General features: G+C 49.1%; 1 protein-coding gene across 1 annotated transcript; it reads right to left on the reverse strand.

The window, feature by feature from the left end:
- Positions 1 to 1,242: 1,242 nt before the first annotated feature.
- mrps18b (mitochondrial ribosomal protein S18B) lies at positions 1,243 to 25,022 on the reverse strand. The gene is made up of 7 exons (XM_067973998.1): positions 24,914 to 25,022; positions 9,643 to 9,769; positions 6,190 to 6,287; positions 4,440 to 4,508; positions 3,496 to 3,562; positions 2,465 to 2,524; positions 1,243 to 1,575 (listed from the first exon to the last, which is right to left on the reverse strand). Exons 1-7 carry the CDS (start codon positions 24,986 to 24,988, stop codon positions 1,352 to 1,354), a joined length of 720 nt encoding a protein of 239 aa, XP_067830099.1. The 5' UTR covers positions 24,989 to 25,022; the 3' UTR covers positions 1,243 to 1,351.
- Positions 25,023 to 25,678: the final 656 nt, after the last annotated feature.

Genomic DNA, 25,678 nt, shown 5'->3' on the forward strand with positions numbered 1-25,678 from the left:
TTTCATACGATCATCCAGCACAGGAGGTGGCCATTCAGCCCATCGTGCTTGTTCTGGTGTTTTGAAGGAGTTATCCAATTAGTCCCATATCCCTGCAAATTTTTCCCCTTCAATTAATTATCTAATTCCCTTTTGTAAGTTGCTATTGGATCTGCTTCCACCACCCTTTCAGGCAGTGCATTCCAGATCATCATAAGTCACTGCATAAAAAAAAATTCTCATCTCACCTCTGGTCCTTTTGCCAATTACCTTAAATCTGTATCCTCTGGTTACTGACCCACTTGCCAGTTTCTCCCTCTTACTCTGTCAAAACCCCTTAATTTTGAACACCTCTTAAATTAAATCTCCCCTCAACCTTCTCTGCTGTAAGGAGAACAATCCCAGCTTCTCTAGACACACCATCAACATCCTGGGGGTCACCATTGACCAGAAACTTAACTGGACCAGCCATATAAATACTGTGGCTACAAGAGCAGGTCAGAGGCTGGGTATTCTGCGGCGAGTGACTCACCTCCTGACTCCCCAAAGCCTTTCCACCATCTACAAGGCACAAGTCAGGAGTGTGATGGAATACTCTCCACTTGCCTGGATGAGTGCAGTTCCAACAACACTCAAAGCTCGACACCATCCAAGACAAAGCAACCTGCTTGATTAGCACCCCATCCACCACCCTAAACATTCACTCCCTTCACCACCGGCGCACAATGGCTGCAGTGTGTACCATCCACAGGATGCACTGCAGCAACTCCCAAACCCGTGACCTCTACCACCTAGAAGGACAAGAGCAGCAGGCACCTGGGAAGAACACCACCTGCACGTTCCCCTCCAAGTCACACACCATCCCGACTTGGAAATATATCGCCATTCCGGCTGGGTTAAAATCCTGGAACTCCCTAACAGCACTGTGGAAGAACCTTCACCACACGGACTGCAACGGTTCAAGGCGGCGGCTCACCACCACCTTCTCAAGGGCAATTAGGGATGAGCAATAAATGCCAGCCTCACCAGTGACTCCTACATCCCATGAACAAATAAAAAAAGACTCTCCCCATAACTGGAGTCCCTCAGCCCTGCTACTGTTCTAGTAAAGCTCCTCTGCACCCTCTCCAAGCTTTCATCCCCAAGACTCTGCTCAACAATAAACATTGCAAACACAGTCTAATCTTCAAAATGAAGTGGGTCAGATTCAGGCAGGATATTTTGCATTAATTTCCAATCCATCACTAACTGCAATGAGTGGGCTGGACTGCATTCACATTTTATTGAAAACACTTTAGGTTAACACATTCTGGCTGATATGCTCCAGGACCGCAGCACATAGCTTGGTCAGTTATTCGGATCGTTTCAAAAGCTACGATGCTTCAGTTGAAGGTGGAGCGACGTTCTCTTTCAGGAAGGGTCTGTACATCTTGCGAATCCGAGCGACCTCTTTCTCGGGTGGCGCCTGCCACTGGTACCAGCTGTACCAGGGTCCCTCGTGCTGGGGCGGGGGCGGTGTTTTACCCACTGCCCCATGGGAGTTGGAATAATCCTCTGGCTTGAGCTCAACGCGTGGGACTTGGAATCTGATCAAACCTGGAACAGGACGTGATAAATGGAATTAGCAGGACAGCATGTGACCAGTTCAAACTGGGCTGGGTGCATTTACACCACTCAGCAACTTGATCAGGAATTTTATTTTAAAAAAAGGAACCCAGCCCGTAACAATACTTATTGCTTCACCATTCACTAGTGTAAAATGACACTCGTATAATGCTCTAACCTCCAACCCTGTCCCGCAAAAACACTGGTTTTCACTAGTCGCTCGAGTGGCTGTTCATCCTGCATAAACCAACTGTCAGCATGCTGGCTGAATATACTGCACATCACAGCCCAACCCAGTGATCGATTGATATCTCTCGCCCGTTTCTAGCAACGGGGCCACTGGCTGATTGGACCAGGAAGCTGACTCGTTTCCCTTTCCCTCTCCCCCCCAACCCGTAGGTCACTGTGGCCCTTCTGAGATCAGCTGGTTCAGCACAGAACAGGGATACAAGATGGGGTCTTAGTCTTGTTTGGTCTAAGGTAAAGTCTTTCAACCATACAGACCACTCATGTTATCAATATATGCATCACTAGTGAAAGTCAAACTTGTGCAATTGGGAACTGTTCAGTGAGGATGTGTGCATTACAGGCATTGGACAATCCCCTGACTGAAAAGAACTTCATCTCCTGTGTGGGCTGGAACTGAACCCCCATCCCAGAGGAGAAACAACAGTGTCTGACCCACTGCATCACCCAAGTCCCAGAGGATAAATGAGGATCCAACTTACTGCACCACCCAGTCTGCTACACAAGAGGTTTAAATCCAGACGGTTCAGATTGTAATTTGATAAGGATTTCAACACAACCCACTTCCTTCTCTCCTGCACCCCCACAATTAAGCCAGTTATACTTTGTGTTCCACATTCCCCAGGCTTCTTACCACGATCCTTTGCATCCTGAATTGCTTTGGTCAAGTTCTTGTACTGTTTCATACACACACCTAGGATAAAATGGGATAAAGCAGAGTCATCGCTCATAGAAGTGGAGAACAAAGCATCCATAACAACTACCTGTCCAAGCACGAGCTCAGAGAAGAAAAATGGACACTCTGCGATACACGAGAGAGCAGCTGCACACCTGATATTGCCCGGAGTCCTGACTGTCAGGGGAAAGGTGACAAGCACAGGCAAAACTGTTCTAAGGGGGTATCTGACCAACTGCACCACCCAGTCCCAGAGGGGGAAAAGGACAGTGTCTGACCCACTGTACCACCCAGTCCCAGAGGGGGAAAGGACAGTATCTGACCCACTGTACCACCCAGTCCCAGAGGAGGAAAGGACAGTGTCTGACCCAGTACCCCTCCCAGTCCCAGAGGGGGAAAGGACAGTGTCTGACCCACTACCCCTCCCAGTCCCAGAGGGGGAAAGGACAATGTCTGACCCACTGTACCACCCAGTCCCAGAGGGGGAAAGGACAGTGTCTGACCCGCTGTACCACCCAGTCCCAGAGGGGGAAAGGACAGTGTCTGACCCACTGTACCACCCAGTCCCAGAGGGGGAAAGGACAGTGTTTGACCTACTGTACCACCCAGTCCCAGAGGGGGAAAGGACAGTGTTTGACCTACTGTACCACCCAGGCCCAGAGGGGGAAAGGACAGTGTCTGACCCACTGTACCACCCAGTCCCAGAGGGGGAAAGGACAGCGTCTGACCCGCTACCCCTCCCAGTCCCAGAGGGGGAAAAGGACAGTGTTTGACCCATCTCTGGCTAAGATCAGCTAAGTTATCACAAACCGGTGACTGAACCAGCGACTGTCTGGTCTGTCAGGTTCAACTGTTCATTGCTCAGTTTCACTGAGCTGTGGAGGGAGCTGACTTGTTGTGCACTTTGCCTGTGGGGAAGTCAATTTTTGTTGATCCTTTTAACTCCTGTGTGTTGGGAGTCATAAAGAAGTAACGAATCAAGTCCTTACCGGTTCTGGTTGGATGATAGATGATACCAGAGTGAGGACAAATGAACTGCTCCAGAAGCTTTACATTCTGCAGGAAATAGAAGCGGGTGTCTCAGCAGATTGACAGTGGTGGCAAAAGAGCCCATATATCTGTACACAGTCACTTCTATGGTCTATTTCCGTTGCTTAAAACATAACAACAACTTGCATTTATATAGCACCTTTAAAGTAGTAAAATGTCCCAAGGCGCTTCACAGGAGTGTTATCAAACAAAATTTGACACCGAGCCACACAAGACATTAGGACAGGTGACCAAAAGCTTGGTCAAAGAGGTACGTTTTAAGCAGCCTCTTAAAGCAGGAGAGAGAGAGAGCGATAGATAGATAGAGAGACGAAGGGGTTTAGGGAAGGAATTCCAGAACTTAGGGCCTAGACAGCTGAAGGCACGGCCGCCAACAGTGGAGCGATGGAAATTGGGGATGGACAAGAGGCCAGAATTGGAGGAACGCAGAGATCTCGGAGGGTCTTGGGGCTGGAGGAGGTTACAGAGATAAGGAGGGGCAAGGCCACGGAGGGATTTGAACACAAGGATGAGAATTGTAAATTTGAGGCTTTGCTGGAAGTTATAGCGAGTTGTGAAATTGAATTTAATGAATTTGTCGGCTGGCAACATTAAAAATGACCACGAAAGCTATCGGACCGTCATAAAAACCCAGCTGCTTCACCGATGTTCTTCAGGCAAAAGGAACTTGCCGCCCGTACTTGGTCTAGTCCGCACTGTGTGTTTGATGACTAAAGCCCCCTGAAGCAGCCCAGCAAGTCGCTCAGTTATTAAAATAAATTCCCACCGCCACTTTCTCAGGACAACTCGGGCTGAGGAATAAATGCAGCCTTGCAGGAGTCACCCGTATCCAGAGAACTATTAAAATCTGCAGGCACTTCTACAGATGGAAATACTCACTCACCCTGTGGTCAACGTGAATCTTTGGATCTCGACATATCGGGCAAGGATTGCCGCTAACCTTGTCCCCTCTCTGCAGAAGAAGGAAAGCAGCTCGTTAAAATGGTACAATTTTACAGGGGGTGCAGGAACAGAGAGAGCTGGAGGTTCATGTACACAAATCTTTGAAGGTTGTTAAGGCTGTTAAAAAAGCATATGGGATCCATGGCTTTATTAATAGCGGCCTAGAATACAAAAGCAAGGAAGTAGGTTATGCTAAACCTTTATAAAACACTAGTTCGGCCTCAGCTGAAGTATTGTGCTCAATTCTGGGCACTGCACTTTAGGAAAGATGTCAAGGCCTTGGAGAAGGTGCAGAGGAGATTTACCAGAATGGTATCAAGGATGAGGAACTTCAGTTATGTGGAGAGATTGGAGAAGGTGAGATTGTTCTCCTTAGAGCAGAGAAGGTTAAGGGGAGATTTGATGGAGGTGTTCAAAATCGTGAAGGGTTTTGATAGTTTCTTCCTATTTCCTCTGTTTCCTTTGGCAGGAGGTTAAGTAACCAGAGGACACAGATTTAAGGTAATTGGCAAAAGAGCCAGAGGGGAGATAAGGAGGAGAATTTTTTTTTTTTTTTTTTACACACAGCGAGTTGTGATGATCTGGAACGCGCTGCCTGAAAGGGCGGTGGAAGCAGATTCAATAGTAACTTTCAAAAGGGGAATTGAATAAATACTTGAAGGTAAAAATTTGCAGGGCTATGGGGAAAGAGCAGGGGGGAGTGGGACTAATTGGATAGCCCTTTCGAAGAGCCGGTACAGGCATGACGGGCCGAATGGCCTTCTCCTGTGCTCTATGATTCTACCCAACACAAAATGCCCAATGACCATGCTGTCGCTGGGTTTGCAGACACTAGCAGCTCCGGACCCACCACGATGGCTGAGGCCTCAAGTTGGCCGAGCTCTCATCCCGTCCTATGCTGTGCACTTAAAAAACCTTGGAGCTCTTTACCAACCCCCTTCCTCCCTCACCACAAGAAATCAGGTTGAATGGTGAAGTCCGTCAGCGTGCCTTTAAAACACACACGAGCACAATTAGTGCAAACTCAGGCTCGTGACTTCTCCGGCTGTACGAGCTCAGCTCCGCCACGCGGTAAAAATTGGTCACTTCATTGGGACAGGGGGGGGGGGGGAGGCCATACAGCCCCCTCGGGCCTGTTCCTCCATTCAATCAGATCAAGGCTGATCTGTAACTCAACCCCATTCACCCGCTTTTCCTCCATATCCCTTAATGCCCTTACCCAACGAAAACCTATCGATCCTAGTCTTAAAAGCTCAACTGACCCCGAGCATCCACAGCCTTTTGGGATGGGAGAAAGAGAGTTCCAGATTTCCACTACCCTTTGCGTGCAAAAGTGCTTCCTGATTCCACTCCTCGATGGCCTAGCTCTTTTTAAGATTATTTAAGATGTTCTTGATTCCTCCACCAGGAGCAAATAGTTTCTACCCTTTATCATTTAAAACACCTCGATTAGATCACCCCTCAACCTTCTAAATAAGAGAATACGAGTCAAGATTACGAAACCCGTTCTCATAGTTCAACCCTCTGGTATCATTCTGGTAAATCTGCGCTGCACCCCCTCCAAAGGCCAATATATCCTTCCTGAGGTTCGGTGCCCCTGAACTGAATGCAGCGGCTCCAGACAGGGGTCTGACGGCAAGAACCAGCGCAATTACAGAACCTAGACAGGAACAGCCATTAGGAGATCTTACAATGCAGGTTTTTCTGGTCTTCTGAGGCGGGATCCCACCTTTGTGATTCCTCCGATAGTCAGCCCACACCGGCTGTTTGCCGTATCGCTCGATGTATTCTGCGACATAAGAAAAAAAAAGTTAGGGACAGTTTCCACCTGAGCGACTGGAGCTTTGAATCACCCTCTTCCAATAACTAGATTTTAATTTATATATTTTTTAAAAAGGCAGACTTGAGCAGAAAAAAAAACCGAGATATACAAATTTTGAAATGCGCTCAACTCCCCCACTGTCTCGGTCGGCAAGTCTACCAGTAGTCATGGGACTGAGCCACACCGTATTAGAAGTCATCAGTTTCCCTTCCCTGGTTTCAGCCAGAGTTAGTGCAGGCCACTGCGACTTCGACCAGCATCTGTGAGCTAGCAGGGGCATAGCTCAGTGGGAGCTACAGTTGCCAACTCTGGTTGGACATATTTCTGGAGGTTTTTGTCACGTGACCTCACGCTCCCCCCATTGGCCGCCCGACACGCCCATCCTCGGAGCTCACCGCCTTCCCGCACCAATCGGAAAACGTGCAGACTCTTCGTTACCGGATTGGATGGTTCTTGACGGTCAGCCTTTCCCCCTCCTCCCACATCTCCCAACATTTTTATAACTAATAAATGAAAGTGTTCAAAAGAAAATGAAGCAGGGTTCTGGAGATTAATCTTCCAATTCCTGGAGACTCCTAGTGGGAGCACCCGCTCCCGAGTCCCGAAAGGCAAGACGATGACAGAAGTCAGGCCGATTGGGGTATGGGGGAGGGGGACTGAATTTGAGATCCCACCCATTTCCGCCGAGTCTCTGGCCCTTTTCTGTTTCCCCTCGTTGTGAAATTGCGATGGCGGAAGAGTGGGAGCCTCTTGGGTACCGTCATGACATCGTTGAAAGGGGCAGGATTACGGTCCCACGCCAGAAACCCTACAGCTCCGCCTTTACCGTGACCAAGGTAAAGTACACACCCTGCCTGACGTAAACTTACTGACTGCACCGAGAGGGAGTTGGGGTGTAACGCCAGTGTCCTAATGGCGATTGATCACAGAGAGATGGACCAACGCTAGAGAACTGCAATAACCAAAATATTGCTGCCGCTCTTATTAAAGTGTTTAGCTACCCAATGACCGCATGGGACGGCACTGATTTTACTAACCCCCGAGGAGCAGATGCCCAGAGAGTCCTTACATTGTACAAGCACCCACCCGTTTTATGCTAATATCTCCAGCCCTGGGATTTGGGGTAGACTGGAGGCTGAAGGTCCAGCCTCACCATATTTCCAGTGTAAGGAGTCTTACAACACCAGGTTATAGTCCAACAGCTTTATTTGAAATCACAAGCTTTCGGAGCTTTCCTCCTTCGTCAGCTGAGTGGTGAAGAGAGTGGCAGAGAGGGGCTGGAGGAAATTTTGGGCCCCTGTTTTCTATCCAGTGACTCCTGCTGAGTGTGGGGGAGGCCAGGATTGCCTTCAGGTGTGAAAGCTGAGTGTGTACTGAGTTAAGCATTCCCCTTTCACCTCGAGGATCTGGGTTGACCCACTGCACCACCCAGTCCCAGAGGGGGAAAAGGACAGCGTCTGACCCACTGCACCACCCGGTCCCAGAGGGGGGAAAAGGACAGTGTCTGACCCACTGCACCACCCGGTCCCAGAGGGGGAAAGAGGACAGTGTCTGACCCACTGCACCACCCAGTGCCAGAGGGGGAAAGAGGACAGTGTCTGACCCACTGCACCACCAAGTCCCAGAGGAAGAAAGAGGACAGTGTCTGACCCACTGTACCACCCAGTGCCAGAGGGGGAAAGGACAGTGTCTGACCCACTGCACCACCCAGTCCCAGAGGGGGAAAGGACAGTGTCTGACCCACTGCACCACCCAGTCCCAGAGGGGGAAAGGACAGTGTCTGACCCACTGCACCACCCAGTCCCAGAGGGGGAAAGGACAGTGTCTGACCCACTTACCACCCAGACCCAGAGGGGGAAAGGACAGTGTCTGACCCACTTACCACCCAGACCCAGAGGGGGAAGAGGACAGCGTCTGACCCACTGCACCAATCAGCCCCCTCCTTGTCTGTCTGTCTGTCATGTTCTTTTAACACCATTAAATCAGGTCAGAGACCCCAGTGAGAGGGAAAGCTATTGAAGGTCAAAGTTCACATTTTTAGTCATAATACTGAGCCTCACAAGCATTGATCCAATGGTGGCTTAGCACAAGTAAAACTACTGCATTCTGGGGATCAGCCTACTGCATTAACCGTGAACCCTAGAATAAAACAAAACCGTTGATTTATACATGGTGCAGTCTCCAGGATAGGCAATGTCATGGGCTTTCGTAAAGGAGTGCCCAGTGTGCAAGTCAAAATGGTGACCATACTTACCCATACTCCTTAGAGTAAGTGAAGCCCCTCTATTCTAGACAGCATCTGGTCTATTGTGTAGCCTGCATTCTCCACAAGCGAGTGAATGAAGGCCCTCATTTTGATATCAGTTTCACCAGTGCCAAGTACCACCCAATTTAATAGATGCTAGCTGTTCTCAGCCCACATCCATAACAACTACTTGCATTTATATAGCGCCTTTAACGTAGTAAAACATCCCAAGGCGCTTCACAGGAGCGATTATCAAACAAAATTTGACACCGAGTCACACAAGGAGATATTAGGACAGGTGACCAAAAGCTTGGACAAAGAGTCAGGTTTTAAAGAGCGTCTTATAGGAGGAGAGAGAGGCGGAGAGGTTTAGGGAGGGAATTCCAGAGCTTAGGGCCCAGACAGCTGAAGGCACGGCCGCCAATGGTGGAGCGATTAAAATCAGGAATGCGCAAGAGGCCAGAAATGGAGGAGTGCAGAGATCTCGGAGAGCTACAGGAGGTTACAGAGATAGGGAGGGGAGAGGCCACCGAGGGATTTGAAAACAAGGTTGAGAGTTTTAAAAACCGAGGCATTCCCGGACCAGGAGCGAGCACAGGGGGTGATGGGTGAACAGTATTTGGTGCGAGTTAGGGTACGGGCAGCAGAGTTTTGGATGAGTTCAAGTTTGTGGAGGGTGGCAGATGGGGGGGGGGGCGGGGGGGGCAGCCAGGAGAGCATTGGAATAGTCGAGTCCAGAGATAACAAAGGCACGGATGAGGGTTTCAGCAGCAGATGAGCTGAGGCGGGGGCAGATACAGCCATAGACTTAGAGAGAGGCTTTATTTATGCTAAGTAACACGGTCCGGGTCGGGGGAGGGGTGTCCAGTCCGGGTCGAGGGAGGAATCCTACAGTAATCAACGGCGGGTGATAGAATCATAGGTTGGGGCTGAACGGCCTCCAGAGAAACCCACGGACTGAATCGCAGACCCAAACCATGAAAATTGCTCACTGTGGGGCACTGAGCAGCGCTTTCTTTCATTGGACCCAATGAACAGGAACGCACGGTGTGCTTGCAGTTTGAATATGCACAGTACCTTCGCTCTGCAGGTATTCCCACGGGCATTCCTTGTAGCGAGAGATCACATCGAACGTGGCCTGGTCTGATCCGGTGCTGAAAGGCTGGTGAACTGGTTGAAGCATCCTCCATGGTGGAGTCGCACTCTGCAGGTCGGGAGAAGTGTGAAAATAATACCGGACCCGCGGGAAACTATTCCAACACATCATCCAGTCTAAGGGTTCCTTGAGCCATTCCGTGGAAGGGTGGAGAGAGCTTCACCCTACGTCTAAGCCATGCTGTGCCTGTGTGCCACTTCTTGTCGTGTACTGTCATTTATCAATCTCCTGTTCTCCACCTAATCACTTTCCAGCTCAGTCTTTTTCTTTTCTTGTGTATGTGGTATTCCTTCCCCCACCCCCTCCTTTCCTTTGCTCTGTACCTTCTTATAAGACGCTCATTTGTAACACTTCCCAGATCTGGCGAAGGGTTATATACCTGAAATGTTAACTTTTCCCCCCCATTTTTTTCAAAAATCCTCCCTTACCTGCTCAGTGTTTCCAACAAGTTTCAGTTTTTGTACCTGCCCTAGGAGTGTTTGATGGGATAGTGTAGAGGGAGCTTTACTCTGTATCTAACCCATTTCAGCCAACGTCCCAGACTCTTCCATCACCAGCCCTGGGTATGTCCTGTCCCACCGGCAGGACAGACCCACCAGAGGTGGCGGTACAGTGATATACAGTCAGGAGGGAGTGGCCCTGGGAGTCCTCAACATTGACTCCGGACCCCATGAAATCTCATGGCATCAGGTCAAACATGGGCAAGGAAACCTCCTGCTGATTACCACCGAACGTCCTCCCTCAGCTGATGAATCAGTCCTCCTCCATGTTGAGCACCACTTGGAGGAAGCACTGAGGGTAGCAAGGGCACAGAATGTACTCTGGGTGGGGGACTTCAATGTCCATCACCAAGAATGGCTCGGTAGCACCACTACTGACCGAGCTGGCCGAGTCCTGAAGGTCATAGCTGCCAGACTGGGCCTGCGGCAGGTGGTGAGCGAACCAACACGAGGGAAAAACCTACTTGACCTCGTCCTCACCAATCTACCAGTCGCAGATGCATCTGTCCATGACAGTATTGGTAGGAGTGACCACCGCACAGTCCTCGTGGAGACGAAGTCCCGTCTTCGCACTGAGGACACCATCCAACGTGTTGTATGGCACTACCACCGTGCTAAATGGGATAGATTCAGAACAGATCTAGCAGCTCAAAACTGGGCGTCCATGAGGCGCTGTGGGCCATCAGCAGCAGAATTGTATTCCAGCACAATCTGTAACCTCATGGCCCGGCATATTCCTCATTCTACCATTACCAACAAGCCAGGGGATCAACCCTGGTTCAATGAGGAGTGTAGAAGAGCATGCCAGGAGCAGCACCAGGCATACCTAAAAATGAGGTGCCAACCTGGTGAAGCTACAACTCAGGACTACATGCATGTTAAACAGCAGAAGCAACATGCTATAGACAGAGCTAAACGATTCCACAACCAACGGATCAGATCAAAGCTCTGCAGTCCTGCCACATCCAGTCGTGAATGGTGGTGGACAATTAAACAACCAACGGGAGGAGGAGGCTCTGCAAACATCCCCATCCTCAATGATGGCGGAGTCCAGCACGTGAGTGCAAAAGACAAGGCTGAATCGTTTGCAACCATCTTCAGCCAGAAGTGCCGAGTGGATGATCCATCTCGGCCTCCGCCCGATATCCCCACCATCACAGAAGACAGTCTTCAGCCAATTCGATTCACTCCACGTGATATCAAGAAACGGCTGAGTGCACAGCAAAGGCTATGGGCCCCGACAACATCCCGGTTGTAGTGCTGAAGACTTGTGCTCCAGAACTAGCTGCGCCTCTAGCCAAACTGTTCCAGTACAACTACAACGCTGGCATCCACCCGACAATGTGGAAAATTGCCCAGGTATGTCCTGTCCACAAAAAGCAGGACAAATCCAATCCAGCCAATTACCGCCCCATCAGTCTACTCTCAATCATCAGCAAAGTGATGGAAGGTGTCGTCGACAGTGCTATCAAGCGGCACTTAACTCACCAATAACCTGCTCACTGCTGCTCAGTTTGGGTTCCGCCAGGACCACTCTGCTCCAGACCTCATTACAGCCTTGGTCCAAACATGGACACAAGAGCTGAATTCCAGAGGTGAGGTGAGAGTGACTGCCCTTGACATCAGGGCAGCATTTGACCGAGTGTGGCACCAAGGAGCTCTAGTAAAATTGAAGTCAATGGGAATTAGGGGGAAAACTCTCCAGTGGCTGGAGTCATACGTAGCACAAAGGAAGATAGTAGTGGTTGTTGGAGGCCAATCATCTCAGCCCCAGGACATTGCTGCAGAAGTTCCTCAGGGCAGTGTCCTAGGCTCAACCATCTTCAGCTACTTCATCAATGACCTTCCCTTCATCATAAGGTCAGAAATGGGGATGTTCGCTGATGATTGCATAGTGTTCAGTTCCATTCGCAACCCCTCAGATAATGAAGCTGTCTGTGCCCGCATGCAGCAAGACCTGGACAAAATCCAGGCTTGGGCTCATAAGTGGCAAGTAACATTCACGCCAGGCAAGTGCCAGGCAATGACCATCTCCAACAAAAGAGAGTCTAACCACCTCCCCTTGACATTCAACAGCATTACCATCACCGAATCCCCCACCAACAACATCCTGGGGGTCACCATTGACCAGAAACTTAACTGGACCAGCCATATAAATACTGTGGCTACAAGAGCAGGTCAGAGGCTGGGTATTCTGCAGCGAGTGACTCACCTCCTGACTCCCCAAAGCCTTTCTACCATCTACAAGGCACAAGTCAGGAGTGTGATGGAATACTCTCCACTTGCCTGGATGAGTGCAGTTCCAACAACACTCAAGAAGCTCGACACCATCCAAGACAAAGCAACCTGCTTGATTGGCACCCCATCCACCACCCTAAACATTCACTCCCTTCACCACCGGCGCTCCATGGCTGCTGTGTGTACCATCCACAGGATGCACTGCAGCAACTCGCCAAGGCTTCTTCCACAGCACCTCCCAAACCCACGTCCTCTACCACCTAGAAGGACAAGGGCAGCAGGCACATGGGAACACCACCCCCTGCACGTTCCCCTCCAAGTCACACACCATCCTGACTTGGAAATATATCGCCGTTCCTTCATAGTCACTGGGTCAAAATTCTGGAACTCCCTTCCTAACAGCGCTGTGGGAGAACCTTCACCACACGGACTGCAGCGGTTCAAGAAGGCGGCTCACCACCACCTTCTCAAGGGCAATTAGGGATGGACAATAAATGATGGCCTCGCCAGCGACGCCCACATCCCATGAACTAATAAAAAAAAATTCTGTACCTGCCCTGGGAGTGTTTGATGAGACAGTGTAGAGGGAGCTTAACTCTGTATCTAACCCGTGCTGTACCTGCCCGGGGAGTGTTTGATGGGACTGTGTAGAGGGAGCTTTACTCTGTATCTAACCCGTGCTGTACCTGCCCGGGGAGTGTTTGATGGGACAGTGTAGAGATTCCCCTGTACCTCTGCCACCGGCACACTTTGATGTGGTGCTTGTCCAGTCTTCTTTTGAAGTTGCTTCAGTCAGACTCATTTACAATGAATTCCAACCAAGAGCCTGGTAAGCTTTGGGGCTGTGTTGGTAATTAATTTGTACAATAGCTCCTTTCAGGCTGTAAACGTAAACTTTTAAAATATCTCTGGCACAAACCAACAGCTGGAAGAGGGACAGAATTTCTTTTTTTTAATATAAAGTTGTTGATGCCAGGTTTTAAAAGTTACGGCGAGAGACTTTCTTTCCCCATCCCTCCGATCCTTTCCTGAGGATACTGAGACACAACCAGCCTCGAGCATCTCACCCAAATGACCCTTATGCAAGTTCCTGGACAGATTGTCAGCAGGGCCTGTGTGACTGAAGGGCAACAAAAGGAGTCTGATTTCATCCTTGCCTTAGTTTTTTTTGTCAGCCTGGTGTCTGCCATGCACAGAAACCCATTCCCATGGTCTACATTATCTTCTTAAAAAGCAGAAAAAATGAATAACGGGACCCCCAAAACACGAGTAACAATTTCAGAATCTCACAATATAAATGGAATTTGATGTATTCAGTCACTATAATCCAGTAGTCCTGTCCCAACACCTTTGAGCATCTCAAATAAATTGACCTAGAAATCCATTTGGTGTAGTTTCTGTTTGCCCAATATGGAGTGCACAGTCTCCCCTCGTAGAGGCATGCCCCACTTGTGGAACTCACAAGAACAACAGCAACAGCCAAGGTTTATGGCCCTTATTCCCTCTCTCCCCACAAAAGAAAAGTGAGCTTTGGGCTACCGGAGTTTAACCAACAAAAACCATGGGACTTGCACATCCCCGATTTTAATCACTCCATCAGTGGCGGCCATGCTTCAGCTGCCTAAGTCCTAAGCTCTGGAATTCCCTCCCTAAACCTCTCTACCTCTCCACCTCTCTCCTCCTTAAAACCTACCTCTTTAACCAAGCTTTTGGTCACCTGTCCTAATATCTCCTTATGTGAACTCGGTGTCAAATTTTGTTTGAAAATCGCTCCTGTGAAGCACCTTGGGGATGTTTTACTACGTTAAAGGCGCTATATAAATGCAAATTGTTGTTACCAGCAGAGCACTTCCCACTGCTCGTCCAGCTACGGCAACCCCATTTGTTAGGGCATTGGCTTGCAGGGTTATCTGGAGCCAACTGTGAAGAATCCCAGCCCCAGCGACGGATCTGCCAGTCCCATTAATGAGCCAGACTGGCTGCTCAGTCACAATGCCCTGGCACACAGTGAGCCTGCCTGGCTCGGGTGTCGGATTGCTACATTACAACAGTGACTACACTTCAGAAAAAAAAAGCACTTCATTGGCTGTTAAGTATTTTAGGACGTCTCGAGGTCGTGGAAGCCGCTATAGAAACGCAACGCTGGATAGCGATAAGCGGGAACTCTGGCCTATTGCACCACCCCACCCCCCCTTGCCCCTTTCCCCAGTGAGTTGGAGGACGACAGTCATGCACTAGTCACCTGGTTAACTCAGCAGTCCGGAAAGCGAAGCTAGAAGCTTCTTGCTCCGTATAGGTCAGTTACGCTCGTACGAGCCGGAATGTGTTTCAGGAGTTTTAAAACAACCAGGCATTAGAAGTGGCCCACAATCGATCAGAAAGGGGCAACAGCCAGTCGTTTTTAGCAGGCGGGTAGGCGTTAACGCAATCTGCCCACCATAGGCGGTGGACGGTAACATCCAAAAAAGCAACCAACATATTTCTTCTTAAAAGCAGGAAACTTCACTTAGCAACTGCATCTCCCAATCGTTAGTAGTTACATCCAGAATCTCATCACTAAGGTAATCGCACTTTAACGAGGTGCGAACAGCTGACCGAAACCCCGACTTTGCCTGAAATCAGTAGAGAACTTCTACCTTTTGAACTTTACCCAGAGAGCGGTTGGGATGTGGAACTCGCTGCCACGAGGAGCGGTTGAGGCGAATAGCGCAGACGCATTTAAGGGGAAGCTCGATAAGCACACGAGGGAGAAAGGAATGGAAGGACATGCTGATAGGGTGAGATGAAGAAGGGAGGGGAGGAGGCTCGTGTGGAGCATAAACACCGGCACGGACCAGTTGGGCCGAGTGGCCCGTTTCTGTGCTGTAAATTCAATGTAACTGACCGAAGTAGTCGGCGCGCTCAATAAGTTATAAGCGGCGCTTTTGTAATTGGTTCCTATGGCGATGACAAGCGGTTAGTGCTGTTTGCCAGATATAGGCGGCTGCCCGTGCTAAGCATGGACGGTGCTGAGAGTGGCAGGGGCTGTACATGCTCAGCTTTCAGGCCTTTCGAATTAAAACTTGCACTACTTGGGCAGTAAGTGGCAGTGCACCTGGCTTGCGTGTCAAAATTCAGCAGGACGTGTGACGGGACATCACATGGCACCTGCCCCGTAGTCAGAGATCAATAGGTTGTTACGGCGAGACAGTCAGCCCAGGAATAGATGAGTCGGCGTATTACAATGCACGTGTCCCTTTTATATTCTGCAAGAGTGGTGACAAAAGACCAGTGGAACCATCGCCGTCATCCCACCGCCCCCAAAACCATCTCTTTATCTTTACAAGAGCAAAAACATTCTGGATTCTTATAATACTTCTGTCGCTATGAATAACTGGGCCTCAGGGTGCGCTAGTCAGCAAGGCCAACTTGCCGAGTCCATGCCAATGGGCCCCTGATGGCAATATTCTCCCCACCCCTCCCTCCCCCAAATGGTTCAGTGAATAGTATCACCCAGAACCATACAGATGTGGAAGTCCCACGGCTCCATCCTGGGTCCATGTTGAGTTAGAATGTGTCAGCCTGGGCATATTGTGGGGTCAGCCACACTCGACCTCAGAGACCCTGGGTTGTGGTGGGAGGGGAGGGAAAAAAAAAAAGAGGGAAAAGGAAGAAAATGAGCCATGGTGGTGTGCATGTGTTTAAGACGCACAGCTGTGATGGTTTCCTTCGGCAGACAAGTCTCACACAATTACAATGCCCACTTCTCTGGCGGGCTCACGGTGCACAAGGAACTGTATCGCAGTATGAATCACTGCAGAAAAGCACAAAGATTTGGGGGGCGTGGAGATTGGGAAATGGCTGTATTTCCGCCCCCGCCCTCCGCCTGGCCCATAAAACAACTCCCTTCCCGGAGGTGCCCACTCCATGTGGTTCCGAGGGCTCAGGCAACACAGGCTCGGGTAAGGTGTGAGGAGGCTCGTGTGGAGCATAAACACTGGCACAGACCAGTTGGGCCGAATGGCCTGTTGCTGTGCTATAAATTATAGGTGATTCTACGTTGCAGGGGCTGCCAGCTAGTTTACTCATTGGCAGCAAGCACTAACCGGTTGGGTCAATATTCACGTCAAAGATTGCCACGGTTGTAAACGACTGTTTCAGTTGCGTGGCCAGCCTTCAAAGCTCGCATGAAAACTCTCCCCACGGCTCAAGTCGGTGAAAGCAAAGTGCATCAGAATCACACAAACCAGAGGCGCCTCAGTCCGCACAGAGTTAGCCGCTTTCAACTGAATCGAGGAGAGCCTGGGGTCCTTGCTTCTGATCACTGTCCAACAGCCTCTGCAGCGAGTGCTCATGCGCACAATGTTGGTGAGCACAGGATCATGCACAACTGGAACACCATCGGTCAAACATCCCGCTGACGTTCGGGGTCATTTTAAACTTAACTCACCGGATCGGTCTCCGTTTACTTTGAGAGTGTAAAATCGGGGCAGGGTGTAAAACCAGCGTCGCACCGATCCTGTCAGTTTCCCGACGGGCGAGTTAGGTTAAAATTGCACCCCCCCCCCAAACCTTAGTGTCTTGGTTCACAAACGAAAAGAAAGTAATTTTTTTTTTAATTCATTCTCGGGATGTAGGCGTTGCTGGCATTTATTGCCCATCCCCAATTGCCCCTTTAGAAGGTGGCGGTGAGCCGCCTTCTTGAACCGCTGCAGTCCTTATGGTGAAGGTTCTCCCACAGTGCTGTTAGATAGGGGGTTCCAGGATTTTGACCCAGCGACAATGAAGGAACGGCGAATTATTTCCAAGTGAGGATGGTGTGTGACTCGAAGGTGGTGTTGTTCCCATGCACCTGCTGCCTTATCCTTCTCGGTGGTGGAGGTCGCGGGTTTGGGAGGCGCTGCCGAAGAAGCCTTGGCGAGTTGCTGCAGTGCATCCTGTGGATGATGCACACTGCAGCCACTGTGGTGGAGCGAATGGATGTTTAAGGTAGTGGATGGGCTGCCGATCAAGCGCACTGTTTTGTCCTGGATGGTGTTGAGGTTCCCGAGTGTTGTTGCAGCTGCAACCATCCAGGCAAGTGGAGAGTATTGAGTGTTTGCAAAGTTAAGACTTGGGCTTCCTGTCAGATTGTTTGTGTGCGTTTGGATCAAACAGATGATTAAGTAAATCCCCAGAGGGTGGCATTATTTGCCAGGTGGAATATTGGTTGTGCACACCAACATTTTATGGGGGACAAGTACATTTCGAACACAGAATTTTTAAAAAAAAATTTGAAACCCTAGTGTAGAACAACATGTAGGTGCTTTAGAGTTAATATTTTACCTTAATAAACTATTCCTGCTATATCAGTTTCATTTGCTCACCAATGAGCAAACTGAAAATGAGCAGTAGGCCCAGGGAGACTGGAATTTCCACGGACCCAACAGCAGTCCATCTTGGTTCAGTGGGTCGCACTCTCGCCCGAGTCAGTAGGTCATGGGTTCAAGGCCCACTGCGGGGACTCGAGCACATTATCCAGTCTGACACGCCCAGTACCGAGGGAGTGCTGCACTGTCTGGGAGGTGCCATCTTTCGGATGAGACGTTAAACCGAGGTCCCGTCTGCCCTCTCAGGTGGATATAAAGATCCCATGGCACTATTTGAAGAAGAGCAGGGGAGTTCTTCACAATTTCCTGGCCAATATTTATCCCTCAACTGCCACCCCAAAAAAAACCAGATGACCTGGTCATTATCGTACTGCTGTTTGTGGGACTTGTGTGAAGGTTGGCTGACATATTTCCTGAATGACTACACTACAAAAATACTTTATAAGCTGTAAAGCACTCTGGGACGTTCTGAGGTCACGACAAGGCGCGATATCTTTGCAAGTTCTTTCCGTTTTGCTTCTCCCAGGGGAATGGTTATTTTACACAGCATCGTGCTCTTGATTAATCACTAGCTGGTTGGGGATTTTAGGAGTAGGGGGCACAGTGTAAAAATTAGAGCCAGACCTTTCAGGAGCGAGATTAGAAAACATTTCTACACACAAAGGGTGGTAGAAGTTTGGAACTCTCTTCCGCAAACGGCAATTGATACTAGCGCAATTGCTAAATTTAAATCTGAGATAGATAGCACCACTACTGACCGAGCTGGCCGAGTCCTGAAGGACATAGCTGCTAGACTGGGCCTGCGGCAGGTGGTGAGCGAACCAACACGAGGGAAAAACCTACTTGACCTCGTCCTCACCAATCTACCTGTCGCAAATGCATCTGTCCATGACAGTATTGGTAGGAGTGACCACCGCACAGTCCTTGTGGAGATGAAGTCCCGTCTTCGCACTGAGGACACCATCCAACGTGTTGTGTGGCACTACCACCGTGCTAAATGGGATAGATTCAGAACAGATCTAGCAGCTCAAAACTGGGCATCCATGAGGCGCTGTGGGCCATCATCAGCAGCAGAATTGTATTCCAGCACAATCTGTAACCTCATGGCCCGGCATATTCCTCACTCTACCATTACCAACAAGCCAGGGGATCAACCCTGGTTCAATGAGGAGTGTAGAAGAGCATGCCAGGAGCAGCACCAGGCATACCTAAAAATGAGGTGCCAACCTGGTGAAGCTACAACTCAGGACTACATGCATGCTAAACAGCGGAAGCAACATGCTATAGACAGAGCTAAGCGATTCCACAACCAACAGATCAGATCAAAGCTCTGCAGTCCTGCCACATCCAGTCGTGAATGGTGGTGGACAGTTAAACAACTAACGGGAGGAGGAGGCTCTGCAAACATCCCCATTCTCAATGATGGCGGAGTCCAGCACGTGAGTGCAAAAGACAAGGCTGAAGCGTTTGCAACCATCTTCAGCCAGAAGTGCCGAGTGGATAATCCATCTCAGCCTCCTCCCGATATCCCCACCATCACGGAAGCCAGTCTTCGGCCAATTCGATTCACTCCACGTGATATCAAGAAACGGCTGAGTGCACTGGATACAGCAAAGGCTATGGGCCCGGACAACAACCCAGCTGTAGTGCTGAAGACTTGTGCTCCAGAACTAGCTGCGCCTCTCGCCAAGCTGTTCCAGTACAGCTACAACACTGGCATCCACCCGACAATGTGGAAAATTGCCCAGGTATGTCCTGTCCACAAAAAGCAGGACAAATCCAATCCGGCCAATTACCGCCCCATCAGTCTACTCTCAATCATCAGCAAAGTGATGGAAGGTGTCGTCGACAGTGCTATCAAGCGGCACTTACTCACCAATAACCTGCTCACCGATGCTCAGTTTGGGTTCCGCCAGGACCACTCGGCTCCAGACCTCATTACAGCCTTGGTCCAAACATGGACAAAAGAGCTGAATTCCAGAGGTGAGGTGAGAGTGACTGCCCTTGACATCAAGGCAGCATTTGACCGAGTGTGGCACCAAGGAGCCCTAGTAAAATTGAAGTCAATGGGAATCAGGGGGAAAACTCTCCAGTGGCTGGAGTCATACCTAGCACAAAGGAAGATGGTAGTGGTTGTTGGAGGCCAATCATCTCAGCCCCAGGGCATTGCTGCAGGAGTTCCTCAGGGCAGTGTCCTAGGCCCAACCATCTTCAGCTGCTTCATCAATGACCTTCCCTCCATCATAAGGTCAGAAATGGGGATGTTCGCTGATGACTGCACAGTGTTCAGTTCCATTCGCAACCCCTCAGATAATGAAGCAGTCCGAGCCTGCATGCAGCAAGACCTGGACAACATCCAGGCTTGGGCTGATAAGTGGCAAGTAACATTCGCGCCAGATAAGTGCCAGGCAATGACCATCTCCAACAAGAGAGAGTCTAACCACCTCCCCTTGACATTCAACGGCATTACCATCACCGAATCCCCCACCATCAACATCCTGGGGGTCACCATTGACCAGAAACTTAACTGGACCAGCCATATAAATACTGTGGCTACGAGAGCAGGTCAGAGGCTGGGTATTCTGCGGCGAGTGACTCACCTCCTGACTCCCCAAAGCCTTTCCACCATCTACAAGGCATAAGTCAGGAGTGTGATGGAATACTCTCCACTTGCCTGGATGAGTGCAGCTCCAACAACACTCAAGAAGCTCGACACCATCCAAGATAAAGCAGCCCGCTTGATTGGCACCCCATCCACCACCCTAAACATTCACTCCCTTCACCACCGGCGCACTGTGGCTGCAGTGTGCACCATCCACAGGATGCACTGCAGCAACTCGCCAAGGCTTCTTCGACAGCACCTCCCAAACCCGCGACCTCTACCACCTAGAAGGACAAGGGCAGCAGGCGCATGGGAACAACACCACCTGCACGTTCCCCTCCAAGTCACACACCATCCCGACTTGGAAATATATCGCCGTTCCTTCATTGTCGCTGGGTCAAAATCCTGGAACTCCCTTCCTAACAGCACTGTGGGAGAACCGTCACCACACGGACTGCAGCGGTTCAAGAAGGCGGCTCACCACCACCTTCTCGAGGGCAATTAGGGATGGGCAATAAATGCTGGCCTTGCCAGCGACGCCCACATCCCGTGAACGAATAAAAAAAAAACCAAAGGTATTAAGGGATATGGGCCAAAGGCAGGTATATGGAGCTGGATCACAGATCAGCCATGATCTTATCAAATGGCAGAGCAGGCACGAGGGGCTGAATGGCCTACTCCTGTTCCTAGCTAAAAACTCTGAAGTTTTCCCAATTAAAAATTCCCCAGTACTGAGAGTTTGTGTGTGTGCTTTAATCACTGTTACATTGTGACAACATCTGGCTGCAACAATCTACTTAAAAGCAGTAAAAAAAATTGCCTCAGCCCCTTAGTGTGCAAGTCAGCATATCTATAACAGGCTTTTATAAATAATTTTCCTTCCTCATCATTTTCTTCTTCGGAAAGTACCTTATTTTGGCATCAAAATGTCAAGTTCTTTATAAAAATAACTTTTATGAAGAGGCTTATTTGGGGCAGCCATTCTGCACCAACAACTGCTACTGTATCCATCGCCTGGCTGCTGCTGCTAACACCTCACACATCGGGCTTTCAGTGAAGTGTAATGGTGGGTGATATCCCTTACTGTGCAAGTATTTGCTTTGTTTCCCTTCTACTGCTTCCAACTTGATTTGTTTATTCCCACTCCCTCTACTGGTAGCAGTTACTAATGGAGGCACAGTTTTACCTTACTGCTCAGTGAGACCAAAGCCTCTCCATAATCAATATACTCTACAATGATGAGAGATTCCTCTCCGCCCCTCCCCGAGCAGTATGGTTAAGCTCTGCCTTCTTTAGTATGTTCACTTTAAGTGGTAGGAGGGGAATTTCCTGGATTTTCTTCCCCCTGAAATGGCCTAGGTTTTTTTTTTAAAAACTCTCCCAGGGGATTACAGGACCGCTGGCGGGAGGGAATTCTGGGGATCCTGATGCTCAGTTGCGACAAGACCTATGGGATGGGCTCGATGGACCTGGCGGTCTGTCTTTTTGTAGATTTACGACATACTATATAAATGCAAATTGTTGTTGGTCTGTGCACAGTTAGCTACTTTCAACTGCAGCCATTTTGCATACAGGAATGTTCTACAAACACTGAGATGAATAAATTGGTTGAGGAAGATTGGCTAAGACACTGAGCAAACTCCCTGCCCTTCTTTGAATGGTACCATTAGATCTTCACCACCACCTAAGCCACTGGGACAGGTAGACTAGACCTGCCGCTCCCAAAGGACCTCCTGTGCTTTGGATAATGCAGCACTCCCTCAGCCTGTACTGGTGCGACGCACTACATTGTGCTCAAGACCTGGAAGGGGAGGGTTTAAACCCACAACTTTCAAACCCGATGGCAAACACGATACGGATACCCACTAAGCCAAGCAAAGACACTACTTCAATTACTTGTATCTGCTCTTCAAAAAAGCATAAAATCCTAGAGATCAAAGTATTTTACTGTGCTCATGTAGAGTGACCTGCGTTTCTCTTCCACCCCAACCAACAAAAACCTGACACTTCCAATATCACATCAAGGCAAAACAACTTGTGTTTATGTAGCACCTTTAACATAGATGGGTAACCCAAGACAACTTCATTGGCATAATCGGAAATAAATGGACACCAAGTCAAAAGGAGGTATTAGTAGGAATGAACTACTTCTATTACTCAGGTGGGTTTTAAGGAGAAGGATAGTGGGGGTGGGAAAAAAAGTGTTGAGGCTTGGGGGAGGGAAGTCTACAGCATGGAGCCTAGGCAGCTGAAGGCAAGGCCAATAGCAAGGCAAATGTGGGGGTGGGGCAGGTATACACTAAAAGACCAGAGTTTTTTTTTCCCTTTTTTTTTTCCTTTTTATATTAGGGGGTATGTGGGGTGTGCTTAACAACTAAAAACCAAACAAACCAAAACCAAGTGTTCAAATCAAAATTTTATTATCCTCGTTCAGGATGCACTCCAGCCCCTGCGGTGCCCAATGGTCGCGGAAAACCTCAAGTGTACCTGCAGACACCGCGTGCTCCATCTCCAGGGCCACCCGGGCGCGGAGCAACCCGCGAAAGAGAGGCAGACAGGCCGAGCGCCCGCCCCCACGGACCGCGAGCATCCTGGACCTGTGGATAGCCACCTTGGACAGGCCCAGGAGCAGGCCCACGAGGACGTCCACCGACCTGCCCATCCCCCTCCTCACCGGGCGGCCAAAGATCAGGAGCGTGGGACTGAAGTGCAGCCAGAACTTGAGCAGCCCCTCCAAATAATGGAACCGGGGCTGCAGTCTCGCACACCCAGTGTACAAATGAAAAACGGACTCCTCCAGGCCGCAGAAAATGCAAGCGGCCTGGGTGTCCGTAAAATGGCGTAGCCGCCTATTGCACGGGACTGCTCCGTGCAACACCCTCCACCCCAGATCCCCAAAGTAACACGGGAGGACCCCCGTATAGAGAGCCTCCCACTGGGGACCCCCGTCTCCGCCGGACGGCAGGATGGCACGCCAGGGCGTGTCCGGGCGAGAGACGAGGGCGAGGAAGTGGATGGTGTGCAGGAGCAGCCCGTACAGGAAATCCCTCCGCGCGGTGTGAAACGGCACGGAGGGAATTTCCGAGAGACGGCTCAAGTTGTGAGGCGCGGCCCTCCGAGGAGGAATTCCGTCCGAACAGGGTCAGGTCGCTCATGTAGGGTGACCTGTGTTTCTCTTCCACCCCAACCAACAAAAACCTGACACTTCCAATATCACATCAAGGCAAAACAACTTGTGTTTATGTAGCGCCTTTAACATAGATGGGTAACCCAAGACAACTTCATTGGCATAATCGGAAATAAATGGACACCAAGTCAAAAGGAGGTATTAGTAGGAATGAACTACTTCTATTACTCAGGTGGGTTTTAAGGAGAAGGATAGTGGGGGTGGGAAAAAAAGTGTTGAGGCTTGGGGGAGGGAAGTCTACAGCATGGAGCCTAGGCAGCTGAAGGCAAGGCCAATAGCAAGGCAAATGTGGGGGTGGGGCAGGTATACACTAAAAGACCAGAGTTCTCATGAGCAGGTAAGAGCTGCAGGAGGTTATAGAGAGAGGAGCAAGGCCATGAGGGATTTAAACACAAGGATGAGAATTTTAAATTGCAGATATTGGGGACCGGGAGCCAATGTCGATTATCAAGGAGAGGGGCGATTAGTGAGTAAAACTTCATGCAGGATAGGATTATGAACAGCAGAATTTTGGATAAACTAAATGTTAGAGGCTGAGAAGCCAGCAAGGAAAGCAAGGGAATAGTCAAGTCTAGAGGTGACAACAGCAGGGTGAAAATTTAATCAGGGCTCCTCTTCTGGCTTAGGTGAGTGAAATTCAGGAATCAAGTCCCACTCCAAAGACTTGAACACATAATCTAGGCTGACACACCAGTGCTGAACTGCACTGTTGGCAGTGCTGACTTTCAGATGGGATGTTAAACCAATGTCAGGTGGGCATATAGGATCCCACAGCACTACTCAGAGCCGAGGAGTTCTCCTCAGTGCCCCGCCAAATATTTATCCTTCAAACAAATTATCTGGTCATGTAACTCATTGTTGTCTGTGGGACCTTGCAGTGCACAAATTGGCTGGATTTTCCTGCATTATAACAGTGACTACATTTCTAAAGTACTTCATTGGCCGTGCAGCACGTAGGGACATCTTATGGTCATAAAAGGCATTATATAGATGGCTCACATGGACCTGTTGGGCCGAATAGCCTGTTTCTGTGCTGTATATTCTTTGTAAAGTCCTTTCTTTTCAGAGACTCAACTAATTTACAGCTTCGCAGCATTTTTTTAAAAAAAAAACATATAGATCTCCAGTTGTGTTGGGCATAGCCAGTTAGATATAATATGCTGATCCAAACCAGTGCCTGGAGAAGGAGCCCTTTTATAAAGAGAGAACTCATACCCCCTTAACATTGACAAAGCTCAAATACTTTATAAGTAAAAGGACCCCCTAACCACAGTCACTGACTTAAACAGGAGCCTTACCCCTAAACAACCCTCTTACCTTTCTGAGCAGAAAACTCCTCCCCACAGATATTATCCTGAGCTGAGCTCTCAAGTTGCTCACCAGCGCCGCCATTTTCTTGTGGCGGGCGGGTGAAAGGTCACCGTGACACTTTTTTTTTAAAAATATAAAAAATATTTTAAATTATCGGATGACAAGGTGCGCTTTTTTAATGTTTTCTTTAATATTACGATCATCGAAGGGAATGACATGTTTTGTTTTTTAAAATATTATCTCGATTAAACCCACACGAGCGTTTACAACGACGTCACCACGTTGACGAAACCGTCTCGGTTTTTTTTGGGGGGGGAAGAAGAGAAAAGAAAACTTTAAAAAGCAAGAATCTGAACCGTTCAGATTTCCTGACTGAAATAATAATTTTTGTACTTCATGTTTGTATGCACAAAATAGTGTTTTTTTGTCCCCCTTGCCTAACCTCCTATCACGTGACATATTTAACAGCTATTCCTCTGAGGAGAATTTTAATTTATTGATTGTTTTGTCTGTCTTCTGATTATAAAAATTAATATCAACACAATTTCTTAGAACGAAGAAAGAGGGTGAGGAAAGTGACATTAAAATATATATAAATTGGACGACGACCTCACTGCGCTTGCGCTAACTGAAATATCTGCAACTCATTCTGACGTCAACCGTTGTTACGTAACAAACGACTTTTTTTTTCAAAAAAAACAAAAACCCAGAAGAGCATTTTTTTCCCGCAGTCTAGAAATGGTTTATCCGTGACAAATTGTACCTAAAAAA

This window comes from Heptranchias perlo, chromosome 39 (assembly GCF_035084215.1).
Source record: "Heptranchias perlo isolate sHepPer1 chromosome 39, sHepPer1.hap1, whole genome shotgun sequence".
In the NCBI taxonomy this organism is placed as follows: domain Eukaryota; kingdom Metazoa; phylum Chordata; class Chondrichthyes; order Hexanchiformes; family Hexanchidae; genus Heptranchias; species Heptranchias perlo.

What these genes read in the sequence shown, in the direction of transcription:
- mrps18b (XM_067973998.1), bottom strand. Translation starts at nt 24,988, where the DNA reads ATGGCGGCGCTGGTGAGCAACTTGAGAGCTCAGCTCAGGATAATATCT. An exon ending in AGATTCACGTTGACCACAGG is followed by an intron (nt 3,563 to 4,439) that starts GTGAGTGAGTAT and finishes TATTTCCTGCAG; the next exon opens with AATGTAAAGCTTCTGGAGCA. An exon ending in TCAGGATGCAAAGGATCGTG is followed by an intron (nt 1,576 to 2,464) that starts GTAAGAAGCCTG and finishes GTCCTGTTCCAG; the next exon opens with GTTTGATCAGATTCCAAGTC.